Below are 26,472 nucleotides of genomic sequence, written 5' to 3' on the forward strand. Positions count from 1 at the left end.
CTTAGGCCTCTGAGATTCAGCTGTCATCAGTCTGGAGTCAGTTTGGATGCTGGAATTTGTGAAAAGTTCCCAGATGGTCCTATGGCAGCTAAGGCTGAAAGACACTGATACACATGCTGGCCAGGGCAGGGCTGGGGGCAGGGAGGTGGTCAGGACTCTTAGTTTTCAGCCCTCTCTGGATCCAAAAAGGAGTTGCTCCCTGCCCTCACCTCTGGTGGTTTGGTGGTGCCTAGTAGCTTGCTCCAGGATGCGATCTACCATTCTCGGTGTTAACTGAAAAGCAACTTCCTCTAATCATGTAGTGACCGAGTTACTAGTCACAGAAAAGGCCTCAGTTCCGGACCCCCTTTGCGTGACTGAGAGCTGCTTTCTCTGACATGTGACTCTTGGAGGCTCCATTCAGCTCCATCCCAGTCGGGAGGGGCCCCTGGCACCTGCCCCTGGCCTGGACAAAATCCCTAGGAGTTCTTTTCCAGCCCGGAGAGTTTCTTTCCATTTGACCTGCTTCTCCAACTCTAATTCCCCCCTTTTGAAGCCAACTGTGGTATAAAGTTCACTTTGCAACGAGTTGCTTGGGATTACACATTAACTTTTATCAGCCTTCCAAGGGTTGTTAAGCCTGGCTTTGGTCAGAAGCTTTTTAAAGAGCCCATTCCTTTCTCCATTCTGAAAAGTGGCTAAATGTTTTATTACGGAAAATTCAAATTTATACAAAAGTGGCATGTGGTAGAATGGCCTCCTTGCAACGTGCCCACCCAGCTTCCGTGGTCACCAGCAAAGATGGAAACTATTACATTTAGAATGGATAAGCAAGGAGTTCCCGTTGTGGCACAGTGGAAACGAATCCCACTAGGAACCATGAGGTTGCATGTTCGATCCCTGGCCTTGCTCAGTGGGTTAAGGATCTGGCGTTGCTGTGAGCTGTGGTGTAGGTCGCAGATGCGGCTCAGATCCCTCATTGCTGTGGCTCTCGAGTGCACCAGCAGCTACAGCTCCAACTGGATCCCTAGCCTGGGAACCTCCATGTGATGTGGGTGCAGCCTTTTAAAAAGGGGGGAAAAGAAAAAAAAGAATGGATAAGCAATGAAGTCCTGCTGTATAGCACAGGGAACTATATCCAATCTCTTGTGATAGAAGATGATGGAAGATAGTATGAGAAAAATAATATGTATATATGTATATATGTTTGTGTGTGTGTATGACTAGGTCACTTTGCTATACAGCAGAAAAAGGCACAACATTGTAAATCAACTGTACTCAAATTAAAAACAAAAACAAAAACAAAAAACAGTCACCAACCTACTCCTAGCCAGTCTTGGGTCTCTAGTTCCACCCACTACCCCAGACACACACCCTGGATTATGCTGACACAAATCCCACACACTATATCTATCCATCTATAAATATTTTAGCAGATACACTCTGAAAGGTAAGGCCTCTTTCTTTCTTCTCCAGTTTTTTTTTTTTTTGTGGTTAAATATAAAATACACTTAATATAAAATTTACCATCTTTATTTTTAAGTATCAGTTCAGCGGTTTTAAAGATTTTCAAAATGGTGCAACCATGACCATCATCCAGCTCCATAGCTCTTTTCATCTTATAAAATTGAAACTCAGTACCCATTAAACACTAACTCCCTGTTCCCTTCCCCCCAGCCCCTGGAAACAGCCATTCTACTGTCTGTCTCTATGATTTCTTTTTTTTTTTTTTTTTTTTTTTTGTCTTTTTAGGGCCGCACTTGAGGCATATGGAGGTTCCCAGGCTAGAGGTCAAATGGGAGCTATAGCTGCCAGCCTATGCCAGAGCCACAGCAACACGGGATCCGAGCCACATCTGTGACCTATACCACAACTTATGGCAACGCCAGATCCTTAACCCATGAGTGAGGCCAGGGATCAAACCCCCAGCCTCATGGTTCCTAGTCAGATTCATTTCGATGCGCCACGATGGAAACTCCTCTAAGATTTTTTTTTAATTTAATTTTATTGGAGTATAGCTGATTTACAACGTTGTATTAGTTTCAGGTGTACAGCAAAGTGCACCCATCATGCATATAAATATATACATTCTTTTTTCCCATGTAGGTTATTACAAGTTATTAAATAGATTTTCCTGTGCTCTACACTGGGTTCCCATTAATCATCGCTTTTACATAGTGTGTCTGTGTTATTCCCTCCCTCCCATTTCTTCCCTCCCCTCAAGGGTTTCACCTATGGTAACCTTAAGATTGGTTTTGAAATCTGTGGGTTTGTTTTTGTTTTTCAAATAAGTTCTTTTGTGTCATTTTTATTAGGTTCCACATATAAATGAAATCATATGATATTTGTCTTTGACTTACTTCACTCAGTATGATAGTCTCTAGGTCCATCTAAATTGCTGTAAATGGCATTATTTCATGCTTTTTAGGCTGAGAATTTGCCGTTATTACTAACATGTATGTACCACAGCTTTTTTAGCCATTCCTCTGTTGATGGACATTTAGGTTGCTTCCATGTCTTGGCTTTTGTAAATAACGCTGCAATGAACATTAGAGTATATGTATCTTTCTGAATGAGAGTTTTGTCTGGATATATGGCGAGGAGTGAGAGTGCGGGATCATACAGTAGTTCTATATTTAATTTTTTAAGGAACCTCCATACTGTTTCCATAGTGGTTGCACCAATTTACATTCTCACCAACAGTGTAGAAGTGTTCCCTTTTCTCCACACCCTCTCCAACATTTATTGTTGTAAAAAAAAAAATTTTTTTTTTCTCTTTAGGGCCACACCCACAGCATATGGAAGTTCCCAGGCTACAGGTTCAATTGGAACAACAGCTGCCGGCCTACACTACAGCTACAGCAATGCTGGATCCGAGCTGCATCAGAGACCTATACCATAGCTCACAGCAATGCCAGATCCTTAACCCACTGAGCAAGGCCAGGGATCGAACCTGCAGCCTCATGGTTCCTAGTCGGATTTTTTTCCCTTGCGCCACAATGGGAATTCCCTGTATGTAGACTTTTGATGATGACCATTCTGACTATTGTGAGCTGATACCTCATTTTAGCTTTGACTTGTATTTTGCTAATAATTAGTGATGTTGAACATCCTTTCATGTGTTTTTTTGGCCAGCTGTGTGTCTTCCTTTGGGAAATGTCTGTTTAGATCATCTGCCCATGCATCTCTATGATTTTAGCTACTCTAAATATCTCATATAAGTGGAATCATAGAGTATTTGTGTTTTCGTGACTGACATTTCATTTTACGTAATGTCCTCAAGGTTCATTCATATTGTAAAATATATCAGAATTTCCTTTTTTTAAGGCTCAGTAGAATTCTTCTGTATGTATGTAACACATTTTGCTTATGCATTCATCCGTTGACAAACAGCTGGCTTGCTTCCACATTTTAGTTACTGTAAATAATACTGCTGTGAACAAATATATCTTCAAGACACTGTTTGCAATTCTTTTGGGTAACAGCCTCTTTCTTTTTAACACAACCACAATATTGCTATCACATCTGAAAAAACATGATAGCAATTCTTTATTTTCACTGAATTATCCAGCCAGTATTCATATTTATTTCCTAGATGATCTCAAATATTTTTTAGTGTCATTGGTCCACACATTGCACCTGGGAGATATGTCTCTGACATTGTTTCTAATCTACAGGTTCCTCTTCCTTTATTTTTTCCTTTGCAGTTGCCATGACTACTAAAAAAAAAAAATTGCATTGTTTGGCTTTTATGGTTTTCTACATACTGGATTTCGTTCATTGCATCCCTGTGGTGTGTTTTTGTTTTTTGTCTTTTTGCCTTTTCTAGGGCCGCTCCTGCGACATATGGAGGTTCCCAGGCTAGGGGTCGAATTGGAACTGTAGCCACTCGCCTACGCCAGAGCCACAGCAATGTGGGATCCAAGCCTCGTCTGTGACCTACACCACAGCTCACGGCAATGCCGGATCCTTAACCCACTGAGCGAGGCCAGGGATCGAACCTGCAACCTCGTGGTTCCTAGTTGGATTCGTTAACCACTGCACCACAATGGGAACTCCCCCGTGGTGGTGTTTAACATGTTCCTCTGCTCTGTCTTTCCTGTAAAGTGATTGTTGGGTCCAGACTTATTTGATTCCTGTCTGACTTTCTCACAAGACTATTTCATAGGTGGTGGTGTCTGCTTCCATTAGAAGGCAGCTCCTGCCCAGCTGGTCTTTGTGTGTATGTTTGTGATGTTACTAGACTCTGATGGTCGTTGCTTAGGTCATTCGAGTATTTTAAAACACACTTAAATTCCACGATTGGAGTTCCCATTGTGGCTTAGTGGTAACAAACCCAACTAGTATCCATGAGGAAACAGATCCAATCCCTGGCCCCGTTCAGTGGGTTAAGGATCCAGCATTGTTCTGAGCTATGGTGTAGGTCACAGATGCTACTCAGATCCTGCATTGCTCTGGCTGTGGTGTAGGCCGGCAGCTGCAGCTTCAATTTGACCCCTAGGCTGGGAACCTCCATGTGCCGTGAGTGGGGCCCTAAAAAGACAAAAATAAATAAATAAAGAAGCCCCAACTGTTGAACTCTCTGTTTCCCAGTGATTTCCTCATAGCCAGACTTCACCCCAAGTAATCACTGAGGCCTCACTACCCTTCAGCAGGAAGGAGCAATCATTTAATGAGGGCTATTCTGGGCTGGGGACCAGAAGAAGACCCCAGAGAGAAAACAGTGCCCTCTGTCCTCATGAAGCTTGGGGTCTATTTGGGGAGGTAGGAATATACCAAAACAATTAAGAAACGTGATTGACTGCAATTAATTATTATTTTAGTCTCTGAGCCCCAAAAGTCATGAATGTTACCTAGAAAATCTGTAGCAGAGCTACCTGGATCCCACCCAGATATTCTGATGTAAATTGGTCTAGCATATGACCTAGACGTTGAGATTTTAAAAGTATCCTGGGTATTTTTATGTGTAGCAAAGTTCAAGAATCATCGTTCTAGGATAGTAGTTCTTAAAGCATCATCCCTAGATCATCAGCAGCAGCATCACCTGGGAACTCGCTGGGCAATAGAGAAAGAAGGGGTCAGATCTCGAAACACAAAGCAGAGAGATGACATTCTGCTGTATAGAACCACAATTCTTGTGATCTTCAGACCAGCAATAACATCATGGCTGGGACCTTGTTGGAAGTTTCCATTGTGGTTCAGCAGATTAAGAATCCGACTAGCATCCATGAGGATGTGGGTTCAATCCCTGGCCTCACTCAGCAGGTTAGGATCTGGCACTGCTGCAAACTGCAGTGTAGATTCCAGATGTGGCTCGGATCTAGTGTGGCATGGCTGTGCCATAGGCTGGCAGTTGCAGCTCTGATTCGACCCCTAGCTTGGGAATGTCCACATGCTGCAGGAGCAGCTTTCTATAAAAGCATAGAATGGCCATGCTGGGAAGGAAGCTTCTGAGATCTACCCTACCTTTTCATTTGGTGTTCTCAGAGCCATTGTAAGGGAAAGAGGCTATGTCCCTTCTTATATAAAAAGAATGGGACACATGGGCACAGAGCCATTTGCCTGCACTGAGACACCAGACAAGTCCAACTATGTATGGTCCTATGTGACTGTAAAGTAGAGGCTCATCAACCCTCAGGTCACAAATAACCGAGGCACTTCCACGACCAGGCCACCCTCTGGGTGGCGTGACAATCCAGGCATCAGTATTTTTATAATCTCCTCAGGCAATTCTAATAGATAGCCAAGGCTGAAAACCACAGCTGCTTATCCTGGGTCCTCCACGTTTCCATGTTCTACTCAAGATGAAAGTGAGCTTCATTTCCAGCTGTAGCCATTAAAAACCCCAAACGAAGTTCAGGTCTTGGGCTTACTCTTTCAATATCCGGAGTCCCCAAATTGTTGCAAGGACACCTGAAGAGGTGTCCCTAGTGAGGTTGTTGAGTATCCTGGAATTTTTAAAAATAAAGTTCTCGAAGAATGCTGGTAGCAGGAGTCTAGTTTTGGCATTGCCCTGAACCTGGAAACAGGTAACTTTGTTTTTCTGCAGAATGTGCTCAGGTGAGTTGATGCCCTCGTCTGTATATAGAGCTAATGTTTGTGGATGCCTATCGCATAGGACAAATAGTCGAAGTACTGGGAGGTGAAGAGGACTGATTGTCCTTGCTATCTGGTGTTACTAGAAGGATGTTTCAAAAAGGAGCTCTGCTCTCATCCTTCCAGGTGGAGTTGTATTTGTATAGGCAAAAAGCTGAAGGGTGGATGCCTGGGAGGAAACTGCCCAAATGTCCACCCGGGCTGTTTATGAGACAGTTTAGAAAGCAATCAAGGGAGTTCCCATCGTGGCTCAGCGATAATGAATCCAACTATTATCCACGAGCTTGCAGGTTTGATCCCTGGCCTTGCTCAGTGGGTTAAGGATCTAGCGTTGCCGTGAGCTGAGGTGTAGGTCTCAGATCCAGCTTGAATCCCACGTTGCAGTCTCTGTGGTGTAGGCTGGCAGCTACAGCTCTGATTTGACCCCTAGCCTGGGAACTTCCATATGCCATACGTTCGGCCCTAAAAATCCAAAAAAAAAAAAAAAAAAGGTTAGAAAGCAATCAACCCAAGTGGCCCCATGCACTGGGACACATGGCTTTGAGTGGATGCGTTAAGGCTGTGGAGCAACAAAAGGGTCCTCAGTGACAAGGAGACAGCATAACTTACCTTGTGTATTTTTGAGGAAATGGGAGACAATTTGAGTGTGTGAATAGGAGAAAGACCCTCAGGGAGAAGAGTGAGCTTCTCCTGACCAAAACATTGTCCTTTGATCTCTCCCTTGCAAACCCTTATGTTAATACAACTTTTAGAAAAACTTCGTATTGATGGCGTACAGACTTGGATCTACCATAATTTAAATAATGTTCTCTCAAACACATTTCCCCATTAAAAATGTCAGCTACACCTTGGCGAGTCTCAGCAGCAAGTGTCTGATTGATTTCTGCTCTAACCCCGGGTTTTAGGTCTTCACTACCCAGGCCTCCTCTAATCAAACCTCCCCATCCTGTGTCCATCCAAGCCCCCAAGGCCCCACCAGGCTCCTTGTTAACCGATCTCAAATAAATGTATTGAGTCAGGATGTTAAACATTGATAATGCAAAGTACTGGCACAATTGTGTAAAGAGGAAATCTGACAAAAGATGTTCAACCTCACTTGTAGTCAAAAGAATGCAAATATGATACAACTTTGCAACTCCCAAATGAACAAAGGTGAAAGGGAATGACAATCCTAGAGTTTGAGAGACTTCAGAGAAATGTGAGGTCTTCTGTACGTTGGTGGAAGTTCGAATTGGCACAGCTTTCTGGAGAACAGTTTGACGATGTATGTCATACACTTAAAAATGTGCAGACATGACAATTCCACTTCTGAGAGTTTATTGCAAGGAAAATGTTGAGCAGGGGCCAAGGATATTCAAACCAGCCTTGTTTTTCAGAAAAAAACAATTAGAGATAATGTAAATGTCCACCAAGTGGGGATTATTCATATTAATTAGCATTTATTCATACGGTGGAATACTAAAGAGCTTCTAAAATGATATCAGTATTTATAGACATTTATAGACATGAAAGAATATCCATTAGATATCACACCATCCTGCTGTCATTAATGTAAAATTGTGTGCACGCGTGTGTACGTGTGTGCTCATCACAGATCTACAGTGAAGGTTATCGGAATATCAACCATGATGTCTTCTGGTCAGGAGAGCTTAGAATGCCTTCATTTTCTTATTTCCTTAGTGTTTCTAAAATTGTAAAAGCAAAATTCTTTACCTTTACATTCACAGCTAACACTGAGTGTGTGTTATGGGCCAGGCACTTCTTTAATTACTATAAACTATTCGTGGTCCTGACGAAAACAAAGATGGTGAGAGATTGCGTGACTTACCCGAAGTCCTTAGCTAGTTAAGTGCGGAGCTGGGATTCCAGACCTGGTTGGCTTGCTCCACAGGCTGTGCTCTCCCCTCGCTAATTAACCCCGATAGAATGAAAGTCTCCTGAATCCTCCCCCAACCAAAAATTTCACACCTCCCCTCAGAAGAAACCATTGAACCACGTGACAGACGTCCTTCCAAAACTGCTGCTGGGCATTTTCAAACATGTGTGCAAATGCCAGATCCTTAACTCGCTGCATTTTTCCTTTTTTATAAACTGGGATGGTGTTGTCTATCCTGTCAGTACACATAGCTCAGCCTTGGGCTTTTTACCTCTGAGGGGAACTCTGCAGCATGGATGTATGGCTCTGGTGTGACCACGCTCCTAACGAAAACTGGTGGTTTCCAGTTCTTCACCTTGGTGGGCAAAGCCGCGGTGAGCATCTCCTGGTATTTGTATTACTGTGTGCAGATGTGTAATGATATTCCTATGACAATTTCCTAGCAATGGAACTGCTGCATCAAAAGACATGCACACCAGGAGTTCCCATCATGGCGCAGTGGTTAACGAATCCGACTAGGAACCATGAGGTTGCGGGTTCGGTCCCTGCCCTTGCTCAGTGGGTTGACGATCCGGCATTGCCGTGAGCTGTGGTGTAGGTCGCAGAGGCAGCTCGGATCCCGCGTTGCTGTGGCTCTTGGCGTAGGCTGGTGGCTACAGCTCCGATTCGACCCCTAGCCTGGGAACCTCCATATGCCGTGGGAGCGGCCCAAGAAATAGCAGCAACAACAACAACAAAAAAAAGACATGCACACCAAATTTGAAAGAGACTCCCCAGTTCCCCACGCCAAGAAGGCCGTGTGGCTGTACAATATATATGTGTATATATGTATACAGTATGTGGCTATACTATATATGTATATGCTATATACATAACACAGTATATAAGTGCCCACCTGTCTTCCCGTGTTTCCACCAATACAGGAATTTGCCAGTCTTTTAAATTTTTGCCGATATGAGAAGTGAAGACTGTTTCATTTGCAACAATTTAAATGTCCTTGACTACTAGTAAACTGGAACATCTTTTCACGTTTATTGGTCGTCTTAGTTTCTTTTCAGAATTGTTCGCTTTTCAGTTGGCTAATTGGAGTTTTTCTGTTTTGTTTTTTTGTTTTGGGTTTTTTTTTTTTCTTTTTGTCTTTTTGCCTTTTCTAGGGCCATTCCCTCGGCATATGGAGGTTCCCAGACTAGGGGTCTAATCAGAGCTATAGCCGCTGGCCTACACCACAGCCACAGCAATGCAGGATCCAAGCTGAGTCTGCGACCTACACTACAGCTCATGGCAATGCCGGATCCTTAACCCACTGAGCAAGGGCAGGGACCGAACCCGCAACCTCGTGGTTCCTAGTTGGATTTGTTAACCACTGTGCCATGACGGGAACTCCTGGAGTTTTTCTTGTTGATGAGTTTTGTTATATTTAATTTTTTACTTTTTAAATTTTTGGCGGCACCCATGGCATGAGGAAGTTCCTGAGTCAGGGATTGAACCCAAGCAGCAGCAGTGACAATGCCAGATCCTTAACTGCTAGGCCACTAGGGAATTCCCAGTTTTGTTTTATTTTAAGTATCAATCCCTTAATGTTCTGTTTATTGCAAATATTTTCTGAGTATGTTGCATTTCTTTGAACTCCATTTGTGTCCGAAATTAGTTTATTCTTAAAAGTTTTTTTTATTGTTTGGGTATGTCCGAGGCACGTGAAAGTTCCTGGGACAGGGATCAAACCCATGGCACAGGAGCAACCCAAGCCACTGCAGTGACACTGCCAGATCCTTAACCCACTGTGCCACAAAGAACTCCTGTCTTAGTTTAGGTTATTTTTCTTTTATTTTCTTTAATTTTTTTTTTTGGCCACTCCCATGACATGTGTAATTTCCTGGGCCCAGGGATCAAACCCACTCACAACAGTGACCCCAGCCACAGCAGTAACAATGCCAGATCCTTAACCTGCTGAGCTACAGGAGAATTCCAGTTTAGCGTATTTTTATGTAACAAAATGTGTCCATTTTTTTCCTTTATATGTTTATATCTTGTTCAGGAGGTCTTTCTCCATAACCAAGAATATAAGAAAGAGTACTCCCCGATTTTCTCTAGTATATTTATATTTTTCTTTATAGTTTTTAACATTATTTATTTTCATTGTTGTAAAATATATATAACATAAAGTTTACCATTTTAACCATCTATATTTAAGTGTACAGTTCATTAGCATTAAGTACATTCATAGTTGCGTGAAAGTTTGCAAAAATGAAATTCGAGGTTCCCTTCGTGGCGCAATTGGAAACAAATCCAACTAGGAACGATGAGGTTGCAGGTTCAATCCCTGGCCTCATTCAGCGGGGGGTTAAGGATCTGGGATTGCCCGTGAGCTGTGGTGTAGGTTGCAGATGTGGCTCGGATCCTGCATTGCTGTGGCTATGGTGTAGGCTGGCAGCTACAGCTCCGATTAGACCCCTAGCCTGGGAACCTCCATATGCTGTGTATGCGGTCCTAAAAAACAAACAAACAAAAAAGTGCAAAACTGAAATTCCATACCCTTGAAACAATAACTCCCTTCTTCTTTCTCCCCTCAGCCCTGGCAAGCACCATCCTACTTTTTTTTTTTTCTTTTAATGATTTTTATTTTTTTCCGACCATTCTACCTTCTGTCTCTATGAACTTGTAGGCCCCTCAGATAAGTGGAATCTTACAGTGTTTGTCCTTTTGTGACTGGCTAATTTTGCTTAGCATAATGTCTTCAAGTTTCATCTGTGTTGTAGCCACATGTCAAATTTTCCTTTTTTTAAAGCTCAACAGTATTCCATTATAGATTTATTTTTATGTTTAGCCTTGAATTCATATAGAATTCAGAATTTAGTATTTAGTATTTGGCGAGAAGTAGGGACTTAACTTTTTATATTTAGGTTGGTCATCTTTTATTATTTTATTGAAGTATAGTTGATTTACAATGTTGTGCCAATTTCTGCTGTACAGCAAAGTGACCCAGTCATACAGACATATATACATACATTCCCCTTCTTATATTACCTTCCATCGTGGTCTATCCCCAGAGATTGGATAGAGTTCCCTGTGCTGTACAGTAGGATCTCATTGCTTATCCATTCTAAATGTAATAGTTTGCATCTACGAACCCTAAACTCCCAGTCCACCCCCTCCCTCCCTCCCCCTCCTTGGGAACCGCAAGTCTGTTCCTATGTCTGTGAGTTTGTTTCTCTTTTGTAGATAGGTTCATTTGTTAGGTTGGTCATATTTTAAAAAACTCCTCCAGCAAAACCTAAACTCCCATGGGGGCTCAGGTCTGTTACTGGACTCTTGTCTTATCCATCCCTTTGTCTATAACTGGAACGGATTTACATTGCTTTCATTACTCAAGTTTTTCAGTAAGTTCTTATATCTGCTAAAAGCAATACCATCCCCATTCTTCTTTTTTAGATTTTCCCCAACTATTCTCAGACATTTACTTTTCCAAAGGGACTTGAAAATCACAGCCCCGGAATGCTCTCTTTGGATTTTAATTGGAATAGCTTGAAGCTACTCACTAATTGAGGTGGACATCCGATGAAGCTGAGCCAGCAGGTCTCCAACCAGGAGACTTTGCTTCTTGTTGGCCTCCCAGGCTGTCCGGTGCTGCCCCCTGCCAGGGAGCTCCAGACCAGCACTGCCACTGCCTGGCTGCCCACAGCCTTCCCAGGCAGCCCTCTCCTCCTCAGCCTATGATTCTAAGGCTTCTAGAAAGGGCAAATTCCTATACATCCTTGGTTAAATCTCTTTCCTTTCCCAAATGATATTTGGAGTTTTAACTTGAACTATCAGAGCTAAAATCCAGAGCGGGGATCGTGGAAACCTCAGGCCCTGCAGTAGAACCATGGGGAGATACTCCCTTGATCCCAGCAAACCACACCCCATAGGCAGACACTGAACACTCATGTGACCCGTTGACAGGTAACTAGGGTCCATTGAGGATTTTTTTCCTTTTATTTTTAGGGCCGCACCCGCAGCATATGGAGGTTCCCAGGCTAGGGGTCCGATCAGAGCTGTAGCCACTGGCCTACACCAGAGCCACAGCAACGCAGATCTGAGTCAGGTCTGCGACCTACACCACAGCTCACGACAACACCAGATCCTCGACCCACTGAGCAAAGCCAGGGACTGAACCCACAACCTCATGGTTCCTAGTCAGATTCGTTTCCGCTGTGCTACGACAGGAACTCCCATTGAGAATTTTTTAAAGAGCTCTATTATTGTAGGATGCCATAGAGTTCCCTTGTTTTGAGTGTATCATTAAATGATTTTTAGGGGAGTTCCCGATCAGATGTGGCTCAGATCCCGTGTTGCTGTGGCTGTGGCATAGACCAGCAGCTGTAGCTCCGATTTGACCCCTAGCCTGGGAACCTCCATATGCCTTGGATGCAGCCCCTAAAAAGCAAAATAAGTGAATAAATAAATAAGGCCTGGAGTAAGACCCAGGAATTTGCACAAAAAAAAATTTTTTTTAGTAAATGTGCAGAGTTGTACAACCATCACCAAATCCAATTCTCAAACACTTCTACCACCCCCAAAAGTATCCTTCGTGCCCATTTATGGTCATTCTCTGACGCAACTTTGTCCTGAGCATGACAGAGTCAGGAGGAGTGGGGGACAGAGTGAGGGAGTCCCCTTTAGATCCCCTGCCTGTGAGTCTAGGACCAAAACCCTCACACTGTGCAGAGCATGACTTGCAGGCCAAGCCCCTCCCTGGAAGAGACCTAGCTGGGGGCTCTGGCCATCCTAAGCCCCATCCTTACCTTTCCAGGTGGATAAAGTTTGAAGAAAAGGTAGAGGAAGGCGGTGAGCGCTGGAGCAAGCCCCACGTGTCCACACTGTCCCTGCACAGCCTCTTTGAGCTCCGGACCTGCCTGCAGACGGGGACAGTGCTGCTGGATTTGGACAGCGGCTCCTTACCACAGATCATCGGTGAGGCAGGGACCGCTGTGGGACCCCCAAACTGGGGCAGCATTCCCCCTCCCTGCCCCCATTTCGTGCCCACCTTTGGTCTGTGTGACATGCCCACTTCTGACACCCGCCTCATTCTGCGGAGGCTAGGCTTTGGGTTCAGTGCTCTCAAGGCAGTGTCACAGTTGCTCCCCGTTTCAGTACCATGTAGAGGGAAAGAACAGCCTCTGAAATGCCACCCAGCAATGTAGCAAAAGGGAGAGGGGCTTCTTAGCATGGTTGAGGTTACCTGTTGCCATGGCAACCTGTTTTTTGTCAGGGTAAACAGGTCATCATTCATCTTTAGGAAATTAGCTCTTGTTTGATGGAGTGGCAAAGGGAGGGAGTAGCTTGGCTTATCATCCCTAAAACTTCTTATGAATTTTGATTCAGAACCTTCAATTTTGCCAGAGCTATTTTGCCCAAAATGCTTTCTAAAAAGAATTCATATTAGGACAAAAACCACTTAATATAGTACTCTTGTGCTTTTTAGGGGACTTTCATATGTACAATTTCATTTACTTTCCACAGTATTATTGATAAAAAAAAGCAGAGAATCCTATCCCCATGCATGTATCCGCAATGCACTCACACATGCACACACATGCATACTCACTTGCACACACAGGCACACACAGGCATATTCACATGCACCCACACAAGCACACACATGCACAAACACCCACAGATGTGAACATACTCTTTTATGTATGAGGAGACTGAGGGTTAATGACTGGTCCAAATTTTCAGTTTAGCTCCCTTTTAATCCCATAAAAACCAGGTGAAACCGAAGACCCCACACACCCCTGGTCCCTCTGTCCCACATGGACGCTGCATGTTTATTTCCCACTTAGATGATGTCATCGAGAAGCAGATCGAGGACGGCCTCCTTCGGCCGGAGCTCCGTGAGAGGGTCAGCTACGTCCTCCTGAGGAAACACCGCCACCAAACCAAAAAGCCCATCCACCGCTCGTTGGTTGACATTGGCAAGTCGGTCTCCTCCACCACCAGTGAGTCGGGCCATACGCTTGTTTTATGCACGCATCTCACATCTGCAATCCTCCGCTCTTGAAGTTTCAGGGTTGAGATGCACGGACGCTGGCCTTGCTGGACTTGTCAGATAAATGCAGACATCAGTACAGAGTTGATAAAGTTGCTAACTAAAGACACTCGAGGAATCTCTTTAGATGGATTGTTTTAAAATGGGCAAGTGCCTAGTGTAGAGGGAGCACCTATGCCGCGCTCACCATGCTTCAGGCACTGAGTGCTCCCCAAGTGTTAACTCACTTCATCCCCACTGTAACGCCATGACAAGGTACTGTTCTCATCACCCCATTTTACAGATGAGGAGGCTGAGGCACAGAGAGGTTAAGTCCCTTGCCCAAGGCCATGTGGTCAGTAGGTTGTGGAATCCAGGATGGACCTGGGAGTCTCCCACACCTGGGGCTTGTCTAATCAGTTGTGTGTCTATCTCACTTTCAATAGTACAGATATTTTCGCTAATCATGTTCGGACTATTCACTGGCTTCCCCCAAATCCTGAAAAACAGGCACCTAAGCCCAACAACCCAAACAGCCTTTCTTCCCCGAGGGGGAAGAGACCTGTCTTGCAGCGCAGCTTTATTTGGCTGAAATGATTGTAAAGGTGTCCTCTCTGCAGTCCCCTGCAGCCACATGCCCTCTGTCCCTCCTCCCAGATCGTGGCCCAGCCCGGAGCCCCGCCGCCGGCCCCAGCCTGCACCACTCCACCGAGGACCTGAGGATTCGGCAAAGCGCCAATTATGGCCGGCTGTGTGAGTGTCCCCTTCCCCTGCCACTGTGTGACTGCTTTGTCCTGGCTTCAGCCACTCTGGAAAGTCAGTTTTCCCCGACTTTCCCAGTGGAGGAGGTAAAGCCCAGGCTGTGGCTGGAATTCTCAGGCGTCAGGAGAAATAAACCTGGGCTGCCCGCAGAGACTAACTTATTACCATCATTTTCTAAATAATCACTCCAAAAAATGCAGCTCTAAGTCAAATTCCCGTCATAATCAATGCCCAATTCTGGAGTTCCCATTGTGGCTCAACGGGATCGGTGCACCTTGGGAGCACTGGGATGCAGGTTTGATCCCCGGCCCCCCACAGAGGGTTAAGGATGGGGCATTGCCACAGCTACAGCTTAGGCTGCAGCTACTTCTTGGATTTGATCCCTACCCCAGGAACTCCATATGCCTCGGGGTGGTCAAAAAAGAAAAGAAAAAAAGGTAGCTTGAAATTCTGGGAGTGCTCTGATGGCCTAGCGGGTTGAGGCTCCTGCGTTCTTGCCGCTGTGGCTCTGGTTGCTGCTGTGCAGCGCAGGTTCAATTCCTGGCCCAGGAATTCCCACATACTGCCTGTGTGGCAAAAAAGAAAAAAATCTGGAGTTCCTGTCGTGGAGCAGGGGAAACGAATCCAACTAGGAACCATGAGGTTTCGGGGGCAATCCCTGGCCTCACTCAGTGGGTTGAGGATCTGGCGTTGCCAGGAGCTGTGGTGTAGGTCACAGACGCAGCTAGGATCATGCCTTGTTGTGGCTCTGGCATAGGCCAGCAGCTGTAGCTCCGACTGACCCCTAGCCTGGGAACTTCCATATGCCATGGGTACGGCCCTCAAAAGACAAAAACAAACAAACAAACAAAAAAACAAACAAAAAAAACAAGAGAGAACCTGAAATAAACATTGCAAGTCTCATTAAAAAAAAAAAATCAAAACCCCAATTCTGTGTCTTAGGCATTTTTTCACTTAGTCTATGCCTTTTTTCTCACTACGCTGGTCATTGGCCTTGTTTGGGGTGAGAAGTCTTCCCAGAAACAGAATTAAAAACAGGGTAAGTCCTTCCCCCCAGGACAGTCAGAGAATGTTCCCCTCCCTGGAACATTCCTGGGCCACCACGACAGTGAAACACTGGCAGAGCTGCAGCCCCCTGAGGAATGGGAAAGTGTGAGAAGGGGCTGGCGAGCTGCATGGGGTTTTTTTAGGTAATTCATCAGGGATGAACAGACAAGTGAGCAGGGAGGCCAAGAAAAGAGGGAATTTGTGAAAAGAAAAGAAAAAACAGTGTGAAGGAGTACCTTCCTTTATTTTGTTTATTTGTTTTTTTCTTTTTTGGGTGCCCCGAAGCACATGGAGTTTCTGAGCCAGGGATTAAATCCAAGCCACAGTTGTGACCTAAACTGCAATTGCAGCAACGCCAGGTCCTTAACCAACTGTGCTGGTAGGGCTGGAACCTGGGTCCCAGCACTCCCAAGAGGCCACCAATCCTGCTGCGCCACAGCGGGAACTCCAAGGAGTACTTTCCTTTAAATGCTTTTACTAAAATGACCGGCTAGGAACATGCACAGCCCAGGGCTGTGCCCCTGATCAGGCTGGAGGGACACCTTGGTGAGGGGCAACCTGACCTTGGCCTCAGCAGGGGTTTGCAGTGGTCTTTTCTCTCTATTACCCCAGGATGCTGTCAGTCTCCCCTGGCTTGGGTTATTCCTCTGTGGGATGCTGGCACTCAGTAGGCAGTGAGTGGCTTTGGGATGAGCTGTCTGCTCAGTTATTCGCTCCGTGCCCACACTGCTGTGGTGGGGACCCGGATAAAAGGCATGAATAAGAGATTACAGCTTTCAGTGCACACCCCTTCCCACCTCAAGGTGGCACTTGGGAAGACTCAAGAGAGGAGAAGACACTTGCCTGAGTCTTGGAGAATAAATAGGAGCTTTCCAGTAGCCAGGGGGAGAAAGAGGGTGTTTATTTTTTTGTTTTTTTGTGGGTGGTTTTTTTTTTTGTTTGTTTGGATTTTTTTTCTTTTTAGTGCCACACCCATGGCATATGGAAGTTCCCAGGCTAGAGGTCAAATGCAAATTGCAGCTACCAGCCTACACCATAGCCACAGCCACACCAGATCCAAACTGCAACTGTGACCTACACCACAACTCACAGCAACACCAGATCCTTTAACCCACTGAGCAGGGCCAGGGATCGAACCTGTGTCCTCATGGATCCTAGTCGGGTTTGTTTCTGCAGAGCCACAACGGGAACTCTGGAAGAGGGTGTTCTTTAGAACAAAGGACACAAACAGCTGGTGAAGGGAAGACACTGAAGGGTGACATGGGCGCTGACCTTCTCCTGCCTTAGTGGTGGGTCCGGAGGGCAGGGGGGAGCTACGGGGAAGCTTGAGTGGTTGACCACCACTGTTCTCCCAAGGCAGCCCCTTCCCTCTGCCAGCCCCAATCCCCAGCCCTCTTTAAAACCTCACATGGGCCACAGAGGCTCTTTCTCCAATGAAGCCCAAGCTTTGGGACACCTGGCTTCTCAGCCGACAGCGTGTCTGTGTCCCTCCCCACCTCCCGGGCTGACACTGAGCAGACAGCTTAGTCTTTGCCCCAGAAGGTGGCATGCAGGGCTGGGACCAGAGCACAGCAGACTGAAGAGTGAGAAGGAAGCAGTGGGACCTGGGGTTCAGCAACTCTTAAAAAAGCTGCTGCTGGAGTTCCTGTTGCAGCGCAGCAGAAACGAATCTGAGTAGGAACCATGAGAAGGTGGGTTCGATTCCTGGCTTTGCTCAGTGGGTTAAGGATTCAGCGTTGCCATGAGCTGTGGTGTAGGTCACAGACACAGCTCAGATCCCATGTTGCTGTGGCTGTGGCATAGGCCAGCAGCTGTAGCTCTGATTTGACCCCTAGTCTGAGAACTTCCACGTGCCATGGGTGCGGCCCTAAAAAACAAAAAACAAAACAAAACAAAAAAACCAAATTAAATTAAAAAGCTGCCATTGAAAAGATGGGAAAAGAGAGGATGCTTGCTGAAAGGAACTGCAGGATTAGGGGAGGGGGATTGCTTTGTTTGTGATGATGGGAAAAGCTTGTGTAGAGACCAAGAAAAAAGGACCTATGAGAACCTGGCTTCCCCTGATGGACCTTTTTTTCCTTCTCTCCTAGGTCATGCCCAGAGCAGAAGCATGAATGATATTTCTCTCACTCCAAATACAGATCAGGTAGTAAAGCCCCTGCACTTGGCTGCAATACAGGCCAGGGCAGGAAGCCACCTTAGGTTTTAGGGGTAGGGAGCCCCAACAGGTGAAACTGCACCCCCATGAAAAAGTGGGAATCCCCAGGAAGGACCCAGGTGGGGCTCTGGGCTCCTTGGTGCCTCTGCCCAGTGGTCACTGAAGGGCTGGTTCTGTGCCAGGCCCTGGGAGGAGTAGGGGAGAGAGGAGAGTGGTCAGATGAGATGCCAGCTATCCCTGTCCTTGGGGTTTATTGGAGAAAGACTGCCACATGGAGTTCCAGCTCCTCCATGACCCACAGGCACTTTCAGTGATGAAGTGGGGACTTGGGCTGGTAAAGAAAAGCACTGGGGCCTCCCTGTGGTGTAGGCTGGTGGCTACAGCTCTGATTCAACTCCTAGCCTGGGCTCTTCCACACTGTGAGTGTGGCTCTAAAAAAAATTCAGTCTAGTGAATCAACTAGACTGTCCCAAGAAAAAAGGACCTATGAGAACTTGGCTAGTTCTCATAGGACCTCTTCTCCTTGGCTAGTGCAAGATAAAGTCAAGTTCTTGTCTCCCGCCAGCTTGGCTGAAACCTCCTCGATGAGATCAGCTGAGTCCCAGTTCTAAGGCCCACAGACTGGGAAGCCCATGACTATGGCCCTGAGGGAAGCCCGCAGGAAGCTGCCCTCAATTCCAAACACTGCACATCTCGGGGCAGAAAGTCCTATGGCTTCCTTTCCTGTGCCCCCAGGGATGGAAGGTGGGGGGAAGGGAGGCCATGAAGGAAACCTGAAATTTGGCACAGATTCCTCAAGAGCTTGGGTGAACTCCAGGGCTTGAAGGCACCCCCAAGTTTGGTGGAAGGCGAAACAAGAGCATTCCCTCATGTCAGCATCTCGAGGGTCCTTTGATGGCCAAAATAACAAAATAACAATAATAACAGCATCAACCAACATTTGAGGTCCGCATGGTGCAGGCACGACGCCACGTGGGGAACATTTTCTGGGCATCATGAAGGTACTGTGTCATCTTCACTCTGCAGCTGAGAACATAAAGGCTTAAAGAAGTTAAATAAGCCCAAGTTCATGCAGCTGAAAAGTGACAGAATCATGATTTGATCCAGGCAGTCCGATTCTAGCACCCTTAATTTGGGAGTGACTTAGGAACAAATATTCTGGAATATTATCTAGAAAAGAGCCCAACTTGACTGTAGTCACGTGCACGGAGAGAGGAGCCGTGATAAGAAAGCATTGCCTAGTAATAGCTTTTCACAACCTATTTTAATAAATGTCTAAGTGGTTACAAGAATACTATCCTCTAGAAGTTCCCACTGTGGTTCAGCGTTAACGAGCCCGACTAGTATCCATGAGGATGTGGGTTCGATCCCTGGCCTCTCTTAGTGGTCTAAGTATCTGGCATTGCCATGAGCTGTGGTGTAGGTCACAGACGTGGCTCAGATCTGGCGTTGCTGTGGCTGTGGTGTAGGCTGGTGGCTACAGCTCCGATTCAACCCCTAGCCTGGGCTTTTCCACACTGTGAGTGTGGCACTAAAAAAAAAAAAAAAAAAAAAAAAAAAAAAAAAAAAAAAATTACTATCCACTGTTTCCCCTGAGGCAATGCTGCCTTGGATTTAGGGATTGGAGCCCAACACCAGGCACCTGCACCCAGCTCTTCCTAACTGGTTGGGTGATGCTACTTCTCAATATTTGCAGCAGCAATGGCTCATTGTAGGGACAACAGTTTGTGCAACAGGGGGTGCTCTGTAAGTGCATCTTTCTTCATCACTCTGCCTCGGCCCTGGGCAGGCCAGTGGTTCCCATAGAGCAGAGTGTGGATTCAGGCAGACCTGGACCCGAGTCCAGGGTTCAGGCAGTGGGGCCAGCAGAGCCCTGGTTGGACAAGCCCATGTCCAGACCTTCAGCAAGCCAGGGTGGCCAGAACACCAGTATGGCCTTTTTCAAGGATGCCACCACCCTGCAAGGGTCACAACCTGCAAGGGACGACCAAGGTCCCAATTCAGCTTCTCTCTCCAGGGGGCTGCATGGGCCACCCCAGAGTTTTCAAAGTCTTGTCCTCCAAGCCTCTCCTGCCACCCACTGCTCTTCCTGTCCTCTGACCTCTTCCTGCCTGAGGCCCGGGGACATGGAGCTGGCAGGGGGACAGGGGCTGCCCTGGCACACCCAGCCCTCCATCCTGAAGAACCTGCTTAGGAGTCAGCGAACTGTGCCCAGGACAAAGGGCCTTTCTGCGTCGAGGGGATTCGGGCCTTCCTGTTAACTCCTGCCTTTGCTTCTTCTCACTGTGTTAGGGTCCTTGGGACTGTTGTCCTAGTGGTTGTGATGTTTTGTGCTTTTGAATGGATTTAGAAGATTCAAAGTGTGTGGTCCTTGCTCACGATCTGTTTCTAGTGCTGTAAGGCCCCCAGCCCAGTATGTATCCTGCTCCCATGAATCAAATCAGGAAATGGCTCTGGGCCCAAAGGGATGAGACCTCTTGGCCATGGCCATGCCCACAGCTGACCCCTCTCCAGGGACAGAAGGACCCTATCTTCACTGAGATTATGAGAAAGAAACATTTCTCTTTAAAAAAAATTTTTTTATTAAAATATAGTTGATTTACAATGTTATGCCAATTTCTGCTATACAGCAAAGTGACCCAGTCATACCTATATATACATTCTCTTTCTTTTTTATTATTTTTTAGGGCCACACCCGAGGCATATGGAAGTTCCCAGGCTAGGGGTCTAATCAGAGCTACAGCTGCCGGCCTTCACCACAGCCACAGCAACGCCGGATCCAAGCCATGTCTGAGACCTACACCAGAGCTCACGGCAACAGCAGATCCTTAACTGAGTGGGGTCAGAGATCAAACCTGTGTCCTCATGGATATGAGTCGGGGTCGTTACCCACTGAGCCACGACGAGAACTCCACACATTCCCTTTCTTATACTACTTTCCATGATGGTCTATCCCCAGAGATTGGATAGAGTTCCCTGTGCTGTACAGCAGGACCTCATTGCTTATCCATTTTAAATGCAATAGTTTGCATCTACTAACCCCAGACTCCCAGTCTCTCCCCTGCCCAACCTCACTTGGCAACCACAAGTCTGTTCTCTATGTCTGTGAGTCTAGAGAAACAAACATTTCTATGCCCAAAGGAGGGACTCCTACCAAAGGGGAACAGGTGGCAAATTCTGGCTTCCACGGGCTCTTTCCGTCTGTAGCTCTTGCCTCAGCCTTCTGGGCCCTTTCTTCCTTTGTTGGCTACTGTGGACTCCCACCAGCCCTGTCCTCCCCAAACGGCCCCCTCCTCCTCTCTCTATGAAACCGTCTCTGTTTCTGACCCATCCCCTTGATGCCCAGAGGGAAAAACTCATGTACTCTAAGATGTTAAAGACTAAGTAGGGCATGTTTGTGGAGTTCCCGTCGTGGCGCAGCGGAAACGAATCTGACTAGGAACCATGAGGTTGCGGGTTTGATCCCTGGCCTCACTCAGTGGGTTAAGGATCCGGCATTGCTGTGAACTGTGGTGTAGGTCACAGATGTGGCTTGGATCCCGCATACCTGTGGCTGTGGTATAGGCCAACGGCTACAACTCCAATTGGACCTCTAGCCTGGGAACCTCCACAGGTGTGGCCCTAAAAAGCAAAAATAAAGGCGGGGGGACATGTTTGTGACCGTCCCTGGGCATCTTCCTCCTAAGTGAGGACTCAGAGTCTTCTGTGACTTAACCGTAGGATAAGTCATAACTGCAGGGAGTGGGACCGATTTGGGGTGGAGGGCTTATCTCCAGCACCTCTCAAATAAGACCCCACTCACTCTGCCTCTGTGACCCTCCTGCCCTGAACAGACACCAGCCAGAGGGCCTGAGGGAGGGCACTTCCATGGTCTCAGCTGGAAAGCCTCAGACCCTCTGAGTTTCCAGGAGGTCCCCTAGCGGTGACTAGGGCATGAAGTCTCCCACTGACTGGCAGGCAGGCTCTGGGGCTTCCTGTCCACCAGGAAGCTGGTCACCAAAAGAAAACTCAGTGTGTCCACTCTGGCCATCGGGATGGCCTTGTTCCTCCCACAGCCACCCTGGGGTGAAGGCAAAGAGGGAGGCCCCGGACCAGCTGGAGCATAAGAGCCAAGATGCCCCTCTGCTTGGGCCACAGGAGGCTTCGGGATGGGGCCCGATGTCCACATGCTCTTCTCTGATCCCTCAACTCACACTTCAGTGAAACAAAGTTTTCACCCATTAAGGAAGGTCTCAGGGGTCAAGTCCTGGCCTGTTCCTTCCCATCTGAAAAGGCTTAGTTGGGAGTTCCCGTTGTGGCTCAGTGGTTAACGAATCCGACTAGGAACCATGAGGTTGAGGGTTCAATCCCTGGCCTCACTCAGTGGGTTAAGGATCTGGCGTTGCCATGAGCTGTGGTGTAGGTCACAGATATGGCTCGGATCCCGTGTAGCTGTGGCTCTGGCATAGGCCTGTGGCTACAGCTCCGATTCAACCCCTAGCCTGGGAACCTCCATATGCCACAGGTGGCCCAAAAAATGGCAAAAAGACAAAAAAATAAAAAAATAAAATAAATAAAAAGGCTTAGTTGGTCCCTGGGGTGAACCACCTTTGAGTCTCCTCATCTGCAGACTGGGAGAGAGTGTTGGGTGATTTCCTTCAGTCTCTTGAGCAACATTGGGAGACTCTTGTAAGGTTAGGCCTCCCCTGCAGTCAGCATGGGCGGAATGAGCACGGAACCCACTGCACGTGAGTATCCATGGGTCTCTCGTGTCCCCCTCCCTGCCCAGCGGAAAAACAAATTCATGAAGAAGATCCCTAAAGACTCAGAAGCCTCCAATGTGCTTGTGGGCGAGGTGGACTTCCTGGACCAGCCGTTCATCGCCTTCGTGCGTCTCATCCAGTCGGCTATGCTGGGAGGAGTGACTGAGGTGCCTGTTCCCACCAGGTAGAGCCGTTGAAATCCACCCACCAGATGATCCCTCGGGCAGCCAGCTGCAATCCATGCAGTCAGCCAGCAGGGCTGTTGGAGACACCCCAAAAACCAAGAGGGAAATTAGGGAATTGGCTGGGGAGGGCCATCTGACTCAGGAAGCATTTCAGAGAGTTTATTTAAAATAACCGTAAACAAGAAGTACTAGGGAGTTCCCATTGTGGCACCATGGAAACGAGCCCGACTAGTATCCATGAAGATGCAGGTTCGATCCCTGGCCTCGCTTAGTGGGCTAAGGATCCGGTGTTGCCATGAACTGTGGTGTAGGTCGCAGACACGGCTCAGATTCTGGAGTTGCTGTGGCTGTGGTATAGGCCAGCAGCTGTAGCTCCAATTCAAGCCCTAGCCTGGGAACTTCCATATGCCAAGAGTGTGGCCCTTTAAAAAAAGCAAAAAGACATAGCCAATAGCTAGGAGAGATACTGTTGGGTGGGCTCTGGGACCAGAGTACGGCAAGGATGCTCAGGCCTGAGTGAAGAAGAATGTTTCTGCAAAGCAAATGAGGGCTCCAGAGGTGGGAAGGGACATGTTCATGGCCAGTTAGAAAGTTAAGAATTGGGAGTTCCCCAGTGGCTCAGCAGGTTAAGGATCCAGTATTGTCACTGCTGTGGCTCAGGTCGCTGCTCTGGCACAGGTTCAATCCCTGGCCCAGGAACTTCTGCATGCTGAGAGTATAGCCAGGAAAAAGAAAAAAAATGATACCATTTAATGCCAGAAAATCCTTCTCTCCACCTGCTTCCATTTTTCCTTGTCATTTTCCTCTTCCATCTTCGTTGCAGATTTCTGTTCATACTGCTGGGACCATCTGGGAGAGCAAAATCCTACAATGAAATTGGCCGTGCCATTGCAACCCTCATGGTAGACGATGTAAGTGCCACAAGATGCATGTACTCCTGAATGTCATGGCCGCTGCATCAAATGTCATGCCTTCATTCATTCACTTATCCAACAGGCACATTGGAGCACCTGCTGTGTGCCAGGCCCTGTGCAGGGTGGGAGGATTATGAGAATGAGAGAATAGTCACTGCCCTTTAGGAGCACTGATCAAGTGGGAGAGACAGACCTGTGATCCTAGAATGAACCTCGTGCTACCTGCCCAGGTAGTCAGGGGCCCTTCACACAGGTGTGGGCTTTAAAGCGAAAGACGAGCCGGAGTTAGGTGGGCCCAGCACGAGCCTAGGAGGCAGGTGTTCCAGGCAAAGTGAACAAGGGCCAGCGCTCCAAGACAAGGGGGCTGGATGGAAGTGGTTCCTTGCTCAGCGTAAGAGCTTCGAGAGCAGGAGGTGACATTGGAAAGGGGAGCAGAGACTATGCAGAACCTCTTGCAGAGCTGAGGGCTCACACCCTGTGACAGGGACCCCGGAGGACTTTAAACACAAGCATGACCCAGTCAGACCTGTTAAGTCGGAAACACTCTGGAGACAGTGTGGGGGGGCTGCAGCCTGACCCTCCAAAGATGAAGCACTGGGACATTCCCAACAGATCGGAGATATGCGAGCTTCTCAGACTGGGCTCAGCACAGGCTTTCTGATGAGCTCGTTATTGTGACTTTGAGAGCGGAAAAGTTAAGTAACTCAACCTGGTCTGACCACTGGAATACCAACACCTGGCCTCAGGTCCAGGAGGGGCCACCTTGCCCCATGGCCTGTGTTCCCACTGCGCCACATTCCACTGCCATGCTGTGCTCTCATCTCAAAAACTGAGGGCAAGCGTTCCATTGGTTAAGATCTCAACTAGTATCCACGAGGATGCAGGTTTGATCCCTGGCCTCTCTCAGAAGGTTAAGGATTAAGGGTTGCCATCTGTAGGTTGCAGATATGGCTCAGATCTGGTGTTATTGTGGCTGTGGTGTAGGCTGGCAGCTGCAGCTCTAATTTGACCCCTAGCCTGGGAACGTCCATATGCTTCAGGTGTGGCCCCAAAAAGACCAAAAAAAAAACCAAAAAACCAAAAACCTGAGGACAATTGGCAGCAGGAGCCAAGGTTCCAAGGGCCTTTCTATGAACACACAAGGGGTGTGCCCCCACCAGCAGTGAGGGAGCAGCCCTTCCTCTGCCTCTGCCTCTCTCCCTGCAGCTCTTCAGCGATGTGGCATACAAAGCCCGCAATCGGGAGGATCTGATTGCGGGGATTGATGAGTTCCTGGATGAGGTCATCGTGCTTCCCCCTGGAGAGTGGGATCCAAATATCCGAATCGAGCCACCCAAGAAGGTGCCTTCTGCTGACAAGAGGTGTGTGAGTGACAGTGGCAAGTTGGGAAGCCATGCAGAGGGAGCTTTCCATCTATCCGTTCCTGTTTTGGGATTTGAAAGAAGAATGTCAGCATACGTGGGTTTATACATTTTTTTCCCTCAGTTTCATTTTTAAAAAATTTGTTTATCAAGGGAGAGTTGATTTACAATGTTCTGTCAATTTCTGCTTTACAGCAAAGTGACCCAGTCATGCATATATATATATATATATACATTCTTTTTCTCATATTACCTTCCGTCATGTTCTATCACAAGTGATTGAATCCAGCTTCATTTTGTATCTAAAAAAAATCAGAAGCAAAGGTGCTGAATGCAAATATTTGTAAAATCTGAGCTGCCTGTGGGTATTGCTCGATCATTTTCTGCATTTTTCTCTATATTTGAAGATATTTGATCATTTTAGCTGGAAAGTCCTGGCTGTGCTGAGCTCTTTCCAGGACTGAGAGCCCACTGTCTCCTGTCCCCCTTCTTCTTCCAGGAAATCTGTGTTCTCCTTGACTGAGCCAGGCCAGATGAATGGCTCTGTGGCTGGAGGCCTTGGAGGGCCTGCAGGAGGCGGTGGCGGTGGTGCTGGCAGCGGCAGCGGTGGCAGCGGGGCCGGCGGAGGGAGCAGCGGGGATGACGGCGAGATGCCAACCGTGCATGAAGTTGGGGAGGAGCTTATCTGGACAGGAAGGTGCCTACTCCAGGCCTGACCCACTGAGCGAGGCCAGGGATCGAACCCACGTCCTCATGGAAACTAGTCAGATTCCTTTCTGCTGTGCCACAACAGGAACTCCCCTGGCTTGGGTTTCTTTGCCAGCTTAGAATAACTTGAGTTGGTCTCAATTTAGGAAGGGACATGGCCCTGCAAAACTATGTGTAAATCGAGGTTTTTTTGTTTTTTTTGTTTGTCTTTTTGCCTTTTCTAGGGCCGCACCCGTGGCATATAGAGGTTCCCAGGCTAGGGGTCTAATCAAAGCTATATCCACCGGCCTATGCCAGAGCCACAGCAATGCGGGATCTGAGCTGTATCTACAACCTACACCACAGCTCACGGCAACGCAGGATCCTTAACCCACTGAGCGAGGTCAGGGATCGAACCTGCAACCTCATGGTTCCTAGTCGTATTCGTTAACCACTGAGCCACGACGGGAACTCCTAAATCATGACTTCAAGAAGGGAGTCATGTTTTACATGCCCTTGACTCTCTGCCAGCCAATGGTCCCCAACTGAAGGCAACTTTACCCACCCACCCCCACCTCCATCATCAGCCAGGGGACATTGGACAATGTCCAGAGACATACTTGCTTTGTCACAACTGGAAGGAAGATGCTATTGGTAT

General features: G+C 47.3%; 1 protein-coding gene across 5 annotated transcripts in view; it reads left to right on the top strand.

Annotated features, from left to right (window-relative positions):
* SLC4A5 (solute carrier family 4 member 5) overlaps window positions 1-26,472 on the top strand; it is a 127,189-nt gene that overhangs the window by 61,660 nt on the left and 39,057 nt on the right. For all 5 annotated transcript variants that reach the window (XM_085015706.1, XM_085015705.1, XM_085015708.1 and 2 more), the window contains 8 exon segments: window positions 12,741-12,901; window positions 13,774-13,929; window positions 14,616-14,711; window positions 17,858-17,913; window positions 22,694-22,851; window positions 23,676-23,763; window positions 24,973-25,127; window positions 25,627-25,824. In XM_085015706.1, the coding sequence (XP_084871832.1) occupies window positions 12,741-12,901; window positions 13,774-13,929; window positions 14,616-14,711; window positions 17,858-17,913; window positions 22,694-22,851; window positions 23,676-23,763; window positions 24,973-25,127; window positions 25,627-25,824 (1,068 nt within the window).

This window comes from Sus scrofa, chromosome 3 (genome assembly GCF_054392235.1).
Source record: "Sus scrofa isolate SSC_HxYL_T2T_F1_AM1 chromosome 3, Sscrofa_HxYL_maternal_Yorkshire_Landrace_v2.0, whole genome shotgun sequence".
NCBI classification, from domain to species: domain Eukaryota; kingdom Metazoa; phylum Chordata; class Mammalia; order Artiodactyla; family Suidae; genus Sus; species Sus scrofa.